This window comes from Barbus barbus, assembly GCF_936440315.1.
Source record: "Barbus barbus genome assembly, chromosome: 16".
Classification (NCBI taxonomy): domain Eukaryota; kingdom Metazoa; phylum Chordata; class Actinopteri; order Cypriniformes; family Cyprinidae; genus Barbus; species Barbus barbus.
Window position 1 is genome coordinate 6,033,245 of NC_136744.1, and position 10,130 is coordinate 6,043,374.

The following is a 10,130-nucleotide window of genomic DNA, read 5'->3' on the forward strand; positions in this document are numbered from 1 at the left end:
TAATTAAATAATTAACAAAAAAACATGATGCTTTGGCCTCTAACACTAGCTATTTCTCTATTCTATCTATTTGTTTTCTTTATATATATATATATATATGTGTGTGTGTTTGTAAGTCGCTTTGGATCTTTGGATAAAAGCATCTGCTAAATGTAAATATAAATGTGAGATATCAGTAATTATAATAATAATCTTAAATAATTCATCTGGATGCTCCATGGCTAGAAGACATTATCAGACATTCGTTGTTTCACTTTAAAAGACATCAACAGTGTAACACGTGACATGAGGATATATAAGTGCAAACATAATTTACATTTAAAAAAACTTCTATGAAAGAAAAAAACCCTAAATTTAAATGAAACCTTAATAATAATGAATAAATCAATGATTAATAAATGAATAAATAGTTTTGTCTATTCAATGAATAATACAAACGCATTACAAATATTTCCTATAATTTAAATAGAATTGTTCCAATTAAAAGTACATCTAATGTAAATAAGAAAGTGATTTAAATTAAATCTTGTTTTCAATATAAAATCTTTAAAATATGATACACAGACAGGACTTTTAGTGTTGTGGTCGGAACGTTTCTTCGCGTTCCTAGTTTCCGGTCGGAACGATTCTTCGAGTTCCTAGTTTCCGGTCGGAGCGTGACGCTCTTTCTTTCATCAGCGGAACATGGCAGCTGTGCTTTCACCGAGACCGTGCGATAGCAATCCTGCGACTCCTGGGACGCAGTCGGGGAAGGTTTGTGGGTGTTTAGGGTTACATCTTGTTGCACAGACCGCAGTTATAGCATTATAGTATATAAGTCATACATCTGTGCGGTTACCGCGTCTATAACAGCGCGAATGTGAGCAACGGTCGTCTTTGTTTATTTACTATTAGCCTGCTAGCCGATGGAGCTAAAGATAGAGACGAACAGACAATGCTCAGAGAAATTATGCTTTTAAAACAAATGAATGCATATGAACGGAACCCAACTGTCTTCCTAGCAGTTTTTGGACAGTCATTGATAGTGTTCAAGGCCTCATAATGTGATTGTATGAGCTTCAGACCTAGGTAGCCCTTCCAAACATAATATAACTCAATCCAGATTGAAAAATCCTTGACAGAATCATATTTCTGACTCTTCAAACAGGATGACATTGAGGAGAACTCCAGTGATGGTAGTCAAGCACCCAAGAGACGCAGGATGGGCTCAGGAGACAGTTCCAGGAGCTGTGACACATCCAACCACGAGCTGGGGTGAGAGATCATTACACACTCTTTCTGTTGTGCCATGCTGATCTGTCAGTTCCTAAACACCCAGGTGAATAGGGTATATCAATATACTACCCCAGATGAGGTATTATCTATATATATGTATATATTTCCCATGACAATGGAATTATGTAGCTGTTTTTCCTTGAATCATAATTTTTCACTTGTATAGCTTCTAGTATTTCTATGAATGAATCCACACCTGTCATCTGTTGATGGCTTTATTGGCTGGCCTAAAGTGTTTTTACTCTTTACTCTGACACATTGATGCCTTCTGTTTCATTACAGACCGACATACTTTCCTGCTGAGAATCTGACCGAATACAAATGGCCTCCGGATGACACACGGGAGTATTATATGTTACAAGAACAAGTGAGCGCGTATTTGGGAGTCACGTCATTCAAACGGAAATATCCAGGTATGAACAATAAGCGCCTTAACTGTCTGCAGGGAAAATCGAGAGGTTTTCACGTTATTGGTCAAGTAGTGGTTATATTTTCATTTTCAGTCACTAATGACAGCGATTAATTTTTGTATTGTACTTTCTGAATCCCTTGCCTTTTTTTTTCTTTTCAACTTCTTACCAGATTTGGAAAGAAGAGACCTGTCTCACAAAGAAAAACTTTATCTGAGAGAGCAAAATGTCATTACAGAAACGCAGTGTACTTTGGGTGAGAATTCAGTTTTTCTCATTTCGGTTTCTTTTACATCTTGAATGTATAAAGAAATAAATAATAATAATTTAGTAAAATTGAAAACTTGTAATTCTTTATTCTTACACTTAAAATAGGGGCGGGCGATATGGCTAAAAAACTTTTACGTGTAACAGTGGTTTAATTCATAATTTGCTCCACTTGGCGTTTCTGTAGCTTGAGTTATTGTAGTAGTTGTAATAAGAAGTTGAGTGCATCAGCCTAAGACTAAATGCAAGATCCCTATACCAAAATTTCTCTCTTCTCCCCCAGGTCTGACTGCTCTGCGCAGTGATGAAGTCATTGATTTGATGATTAAGGAGTGTCCAGCCAAACATGCAGAGTACTCTGTCATACTCCAGGAGCGAGAGCGCCAGCGGATCACTAAGGAATACTCTGTGAGCACTCTTAGTGCGGTGAGTAGCACACACTCTTTTATTTATTATAGAATGTAGATATTAATCTTATATTTATAATTATAATTGTTTTTTATTCAGCAAAGACACATTAAATTGATAAAGTGCTTTTTACAATTTTCTCAAAGAATCTTGAAAACAATACCACAGTTTGCATAAAATATTAAGCAGCGCAGTAATAGTCGTTTTCAAAATTGATAAAATAAATGTTTCTCGAGCAGCAAATCAGTGTATTAGAATGATTTCTGAAGGATCATGTTACACTGAAGACTGGAGTAATTCAACTGCATCACAGGAATACATTTAAATAATGTTGATGTTTGAAAACATTATGCAATAATATTTATAGGTTTGAAAAACTTGAGTATTTTTATGAAACAAATGCTTCAGTGATTTCTTTAAGTAAAGTCTGGTATATCCTTATATGCAGGGATACTGATAAATACTGGTTGTTCTTTGCTGAAAGTCTGTGAGTGCTAATGGACTGACTGTTTTCTTTTTCGCAAATGCAGAATCCTCAAAAAGTTGAAGCCAGTAAAGTGCCCGAGTACATAAAGAAAGCAGCTAAAAAAGCTGCTGAATTCAACAGTAATTTCAACCGAGAGCGGATGGAGGAGAGGAGAGCTTATTTTGACCTTCAAACACATGTAAGATATGCTCATATTCTTGAATCTTGTAATCTGATTGGTGTGTAAAATGCATATAAAACTGCTTCACCACCCAGAAAACCCAGGGATCTTCCGAACAATAGCCTGGCAACACGCTAGCAATGACAGTCTGAATACCTAATTAATCACTTACAGACCTTAGTTAGCACTATATTTCATTTTGGCACAATTTTGAAAACATGTCTCATTGCTTGTTTGCATTTTCTTTTTTACCTCTAGATTATTCAAGTACCTCAAGGAAGATACAAAGTCCTCCCTCCAGAGAGAACCCAGACCGGTCCATACCCAGTTGCCCTCATTCCTGGCCAGTTCCAAGAGTACTACAAAAGGTGACTTTTGTAACAAATTATTTAATTACAGCAAAATCCTGCTGAGCTTCTGATTTTCCTCTTTATGATTTGCTGTAGCCGCCAATGTAAACGACGAACGCCTTGAATTGGTTCAGTGCTCTGACTGGGTTTTTCTTTCCTCGTCCATGTTTGTAGGTACTCTCCAAATGAGCTCCGCTACTTACCCTTGAACACAGCTCTATACGAGCCTCCACTTGACCCGGAGCTGCCTGCCCTGGACAGTGATGGGGATTCTGATGATGGTAAAGAAGACGGCAAAAAAAATAAAGGTTCCTCGGTAAGTTGGCTTCATGTGAGTGCCTGTTATTAATAAAACTTCACAGTTGATTTTTTATTTTTTTTACTTTTATCACAGGGATTATTAGTGTTAGCTAAAACTATTAAAAGTCTTGGGAACACTTTATTTTAAGGACGAATTCTCATTATTAACTAGTTGCTTATTAGCATGCATATTTATGTTAGCTGTTTATTAGTACTTATAAAGCACTAATTAAATGCTAAATTCTGCATGACCATATTTTATGTCTCTTAACAGCTTCCTTACTAAATATTAATAAGCAGCAAATTAGGAGTTTGAGGCAAAAGTCATAATTAATAGTGAGAACTGGTCCCCAAACTAAAGTTTAACCAAAAAACTTCAACTTATTACAGTTAGTTGGCAAAGCAACATTATTTTTATGGTAAACTAAAGTGCTAAAATTACTAAAACTGAAAAAAAAAAAAAAAAAAATATATATATATATATCTATCTTAATATAATATTTATAAGTGGTAAATATAAGCTTCTTTTTTTTTTTTTAGTTTATTATAAAATAATTGTATTTTTATTTTATACTCCCTTTTTACTTCCTAAAAATAATAGTATTATCACACTTTATTATCTTGTTATTTTATTAAAAAAAAACAATAAATTAAGTGCAATAATCGTTTTATCACTATTATTATTATTATTATTATTTATAGTTCTATTTAATGGGTCACACTATGTTCCCTGTGAGGACCAAACCAAATCTCCGGGTGCTCTTATGAGAACCAGGCTGAAAAACTTATGCGCACCCCTGATTATAAATAACATTATAACTCACGGATAATAGGAAGTGTATTCAATGAATTTTTATTTCATGTTTACTTTCAGGACAGTTCATCAGGAAACACTTCGGATGGAGACAGCCAAGACAGCGGAATTCAATCCAAAGTCAAGAGTAAAGAAGGCACTCCTCGCACCATCAAACACAAATCTGTCCCTGGGTACAAGGTAGAAGAAAAAAGCCCCCGATCTTTTTTTTTTAAATAACCCAATACCTCTCTTCTCCCCTTTTCGCCACCCCTCTTTTCCAGCACTTTCAGCAGAGAAGTCCTCTTTCTTCTGACTTGATCATCAGTCAGTACATGGTCCAAACACTCATGCACTCACTCACACACACACACACACCCCTGGTGGTCATAGATCGGGACTGCACGTGTCAATGGAACTTCCTTTTCCGTTTGAAGAATGGCACCCATTTTTTCAGTGCCAGGAAACCCAGTGACACTTCCTGTGTTCTGCACAGACCTTTGGAGCAATAAAGTATTTGTGTGGTACTGCCGTTAGTTTAGGGCTTTTTTTGCTGTGATGCACTTGTGAAGGTAAATACCCTTATAAAATGAATAGTACTTCATATAGCTTAAAATACCTCTATTTATCTCTCTACCTGCCTGCTTGCCTGTCGGTTAAACTGAAGGGCATGTGAGCAGTTTCATTTGGCTGCTAAACACTTAAAGTGTTAATAATCCATACATATTAAACAGTTGAAGAAATATTAAGGGTGCACTCAGTAATGTTTTCCCTGGTTGACAAATGTATAGTTATAAGAAAAAAGAATCAAATAGGACTTTTGGAGAATGACTGATGCAGATTGCAGTCATGCCAGTCAAGTTATTTTATTCTGCGTTGACCGGGTCTCCCCTTTATGGGTGCCGCAATGTTGAGATCACATGACCAGCTGGGTCTCGCAACCCAACCAAGTTACTAATAGCAATAAAAGAAGCACCGAGCACGTTTGCAGTGTTCATTTTCAAAGCTTTTTTCCATTGAGCACCAGTTCATAGTCATGTTGACTGAAAGCCAAGCTCCAAAATGGATGAAAAAAAAAAAAAAAAAGAATTAAAAAGGAATTAAATAAATTCACAAGTAATATATTTGTAAATGTCCAATTTATTTATTTGATTTATTTTTATTTTTTTTGAGACTCTTAACATTTATATATATCATTCTATTTATTTGTGCATTGGTTTTATTTTTTGTGAAACTTTTTTAGATTTATTTGTGACTTATAAATTATTTATTTTGAATTGCAAAACAAGTGTGACCCCATTAAAGCATCATAAAAGTACTATACAAAGTTATGTCTTCATAAAACTTGAAATATAACTATTCCAACTGTTGTAAAATTTAATTAATGCACGCTTAGTCTTAAAGCGGTAGATCACCCAAATTTCGACTGACTGACCTTTGTGAAGCACAAAAGATGTTTTTAACAATGTTGGTAACCGCAGTTTTGGTCACCATTGACTTCCATTTTGTGGACAAAAAATTGAAAACCCTGCCTTTAACAGTTAAAGTAAACTTACTGAGTGCACTTTTAAAGTTAGCTTTATTTGTCATGCTAGTGATGCATTACTCTCTTTCAGGCATGAAATGGTTATCAAACTATTGTTTGGTATAACATTGTCAAACCGAATATCAGTGGTTTTCTACACTGGCACCTTAAATATGCTTGATATCTGTATTTTCTTTTATTTAGTCTGATTAAATTGTGTAAGTTGCCTTTTTTTCTTGCCAAAATGCTTGCTGGATCAACAAAAGGTTTATCTTTACACATGACAAATTGCCTCAAATGGCCTTCCTCTTACATTTTTAGTTTGTTTTTCCACAATGTTGTCACTGCTCTTTTCAGTTGAATGGTTTTTATTGTAGGGCCTTTGACATGTCAGTATTTAGAGTAACCTTTTGAATAAAGAGGTTTTAAAGAAAATAGACTGTAGAGAGATTTCTTAATGGCTGTGAGCACTGATTGAAAGTGTAAGTAGCAAAACAAAATAGTTTTCTATTTTGGTGGTGTGACCTTTTTATGCACTTATGTTAGTCTTTAAAATTGGCTGTTTCTGCCATCTATTTGTTCATGATGTAGCAAATACACTGCCGCTTAAAAGTTTGGGATCATAGAGGTTTCTTCTGCTCATCAAGGCTGTATCTATTTGATCAAAAATACAGAAAGAAGTGTGGGGTCAGCACAATCTTGCTGACCCCACACTTTTGAACGGTAGTGTTTTATCCTGATTTATGTGAAACAGATTTTTTGTCTTTGTTGCTTGTGTATTTATATATTTTTATATGCATTAAAGGTGCACTAAGCGATTTTTGCCAAACGATGATGATATTTGAAAGCACCAAAACAAACGCCCATAGCCCAATAGGACCTCGCCCCTATTTTGATAGCCCCGCCCCACACGTTCGTACACAACCCTGGCATAACGACGATCGCGGAAAACAAGCGAAGATGACACACAAGCATATTTAAATAAAAGCCAACACGGATAAGTTGTGTGAAACAATGCAAAATCAATGTTACTCACCTATCAAGAAGAAACAACGTGACCTCGGCGTCCGATTCGCGCTCCTTGAGTTCTCTCCACCGCTGGAAAGCAGCTCCGATATTTACACGGGTCCTACCTCTTGCCTGATCGTAACCCTTCTTTTTAAAGTTTTGTTCCGATATTTTCCTCTTTTTAATCTTCCAGTTCTCTCCATCTATAGTCGATCTGCTAATATCCGTCCTTTGCGCTCAAATTGAGTGCTGTATCATTACAAGACACGCCCCTTACTGCTGATTGGCTGCAAGTGTGTTTTGGGACATGGTCCGACACTGCAGTCAAATGCGTTTTTCAAAAATTGCTTAGTGCACCTTTAACTATTTGTAAAATTTAAATATTAGGCTATTTTAATACCTTTTAAAATCCTGCATCCAGTTTACTCTAGTATGTTTACTAATTAAATTTAAAAAAAACATAGTGGTTTTGATTCAAGCATACAATCACATGGTGTGTATGACCTTGGTTGCCATGGCGTTTATAGCGTTACTCTGCCCTTGCAGCCTAAGGTCATTCCCAATGCTATATGTGGCATATGTCAGAAGGGTAAGGAGGCCAACAGGAAAGGCAAACCAGAGGCTCTCATCCACTGCTCCCAGTGCCAGAACAGCGGTAAGTCCAAACCCACTCTTCTTAATGCAAAGTTTAGTATCGGTTTAGTTCCCAGTTTAGCTGGCATCTTTGAGATATGTTTAACTTCTAGCAATATCCTTATATAACCACACTGCTAGTGTTTATTCCCTCAAACATGTGTTTTCAGAGAAGCTGACGTCAGAACTCAAACTGTTTACTGGAGGCTGTCTCTATTGTCTTGATTAAAGGAATTGTGTTATGATATCTCATTTTCTAAGTGTCAGGGTTACTCTGGTCATTTATAACATTGCGAGTATAGTGGAGATGATGAGAGGCCTGGGTTTGTGTTCAGGTCACCCGTCCTGCTTGGACATGAGTGTGGAGCTGGTGTCCCAGATCAAGATGTATTCCTGGCAGTGCATGGAGTGCAAGACGTGCACCGTGTGCAAGCAGCCGCACCATGAGGAAGAGATGATGTTCTGTGACAAGTGTGACCGAGGTTTCCACACCTTCTGTGTGGGCATGGACTCCATTCCTCTGGGTGAGTCTCCGACTTACATTCTTTGTCATAAATGTGTATATGAATGAAAAAATACAATATTGAGCTAATGGTATCATGGCAGACGTGGACAAAGTACACAACTCTGTTACTTGAGTGAAAGTGCAGATACTGCCGATCAAATATTTCTCCACTACAAGTGATATCCATCCTTTGCACTCAAATTGAGTGCTGTATCATTACAAGACACGCCCCTTACTGCTGATTGGCTGCAAGTGTGTTTTGGGACATGGTCCGACACTGCGGTCAAAAGCATTTTTCAAAAATTGCTTAGTGCACCTTTAACTATTCGTAAAATTTTAATATTAGGCTATTTTAATACCTTTTAAAATCCTGCATTTTATATATATAAATTTTTTTTTTTTTTTTTTTTTTTTTTATAATTATGCTTAATGTAGCAGTTGTTTATTTTTTTTATTAGGTGAGTGTTAAGTAGTTTTATTATAATATACTTTAAAAATATATAGTTTTATATTTTTTGCTAGTGAGTGTGAGGGAAAATTTGAAAATAAATCGGTCCCATCAAAGCGATATTTTTGAACAGTTTTAAAGGCCAGTATTCCATATTTTTTTTTGTGTTTTTTTTCTTCTTCTCACTCACAGGTTGCTGGGTCTGTGATTTATGCAGCAAAGAACTACCTACACCCCAGAAGAAAGGGACAACAAAAACCCCCAAAAAATCTAAATAAGATCCAAATAGTGGACCAATTTTTTGACAACACTTTGGTATTCATTTCTATTTTTCTATTATTTGAAGTCCGTGTGAGTTTTGTATGTTGCATTACATTTTTGTAATTTTTATACAATTATTTCCACTTTAGATAAGGGTTTTTGTATTGTTTAATTGTTTGAAATAAATTTGAAAACAGATTTTCTGTATGTCTTACTGCTTTTGTTTTGGTCATATTAGACATTAATAGTCATTTCTTAGTGACAGTCATAATTCAGACCCGCTGCAGTAATTATGTGGCGACTCATGTATATTTAACTGAGCGGCAGGAGGAGGCACGGCGTGTTTTAACTACACCGTAACAACACAAGTCAGCCGTCTCAACTTTCCCTGTCTAGTGAATGGGACTGTTTGTTTAGTGTTGTATTGTGTTGTGTAGCAGATGCCACGTGGAGGTCAATAGTGAACCAGCAGGTAACAGGTGTGTGTGACGGCTGCTCTGCCACCTGATAGGTGTGTATGAGACACAAAGGACATGCCAACCTGCTCCTGGAAAAGAGACACTTGTGACAGGCTCTTTACAAAGGATCCAGCTTTCCATTGAGTTTGTTTTGACCGAGCCGCAGGTGGTGTCTGGCTGTTTGGTGTTGTGTAACTTGATCGGAACAGCATCAGGTAATGTTTCAAAAGCTATCTTTTGGAAAAAAAATTATATGTCAGCCGTAAAGAAAAGCAGTCGTATGCAACCAGGGACAGTGTATGTCGTCTTTGGCTGTTCTGATCTTTTATAATACACTTTTAAAGCATGTCCTATTAGATTTCAACTCAATGTCCATATATATTATTGTGTTTCTTATTTTGCATCTTATTGGTGTCATGTTGGATGAGTGTGTGCAGATATCTAATGATACATGGTGTCTATCGATCCATCGACAAAATATCAAACTAAACATTTTGAGGTCGATTTTAAATGTTTTTGAAAGTATCTTATGCTCACAAATGCTGCATTTATTTGGGGAAGGAAAAAAAATCTGTTATAATATTGTAAGATGTAATTTATTCCTGTGATGCAAAGCTGAATTTACTCCAGTCTTCAGTGTCACATGATCCTTCAGACATGCAAGATATTTGACGTGTGAAAAACATAACGTTCAGGTGGGAGAGGAAACGGATGGATGCTACCTTTACTGCCTATAGAGGGGAGGTAATAGACCTTTAATACATGCATTTATAAATATTTTTTCTTTTGTGTTGAAGAGAGATTCAGAGTTAGACCTGTGGGCTCCACACGAGGGCGCAGTT

General features: G+C 36.2%; 1 protein-coding gene across 1 annotated transcript; it reads left to right on the plus strand.

Moving 5' to 3' along the window:
* The first annotated feature begins 624 nt into the window (after window positions 1-624).
* LOC306882635 (PHD finger protein 10-like) lies at window positions 625-9,028 on the plus strand. Its single transcript, XM_079437426.1, has 12 exons — window positions 625-753; window positions 1,148-1,254; window positions 1,558-1,688; window positions 1,858-1,941; window positions 2,236-2,378; window positions 2,891-3,025; window positions 3,266-3,375; window positions 3,532-3,673; window positions 4,532-4,651; window positions 7,530-7,638; window positions 7,952-8,140; window positions 8,762-9,028. Exons 1-12 carry the CDS (start codon window positions 685-687, stop codon window positions 8,845-8,847), a joined length of 1,425 nt encoding a protein of 474 aa, XP_079293552.1. The 5' UTR covers window positions 625-684; the 3' UTR covers window positions 8,848-9,028.
* The last annotated feature ends 1,102 nt before the right edge of the window (window positions 9,029-10,130 follow it).

What these genes read in the sequence shown, in the direction of transcription:
- LOC306882635 (XM_079437426.1), top strand. Translation starts at nt 685, where the DNA reads ATGGCAGCTGTGCTTTCACCGAGACCGTGCGATAGCAATCCTGCGACT. An exon ending in AAAAAAATAAAGGTTCCTCG is followed by an intron (nt 3,674 to 4,531) that starts GTAAGTTGGCTT and finishes GTTTACTTTCAG; the next exon opens with GACAGTTCATCAGGAAACAC. An exon ending in CTCCCAGTGCCAGAACAGCG is followed by an intron (nt 7,639 to 7,951) that starts GTAAGTCCAAAC and finishes GTTTGTGTTCAG; the next exon opens with GTCACCCGTCCTGCTTGGAC.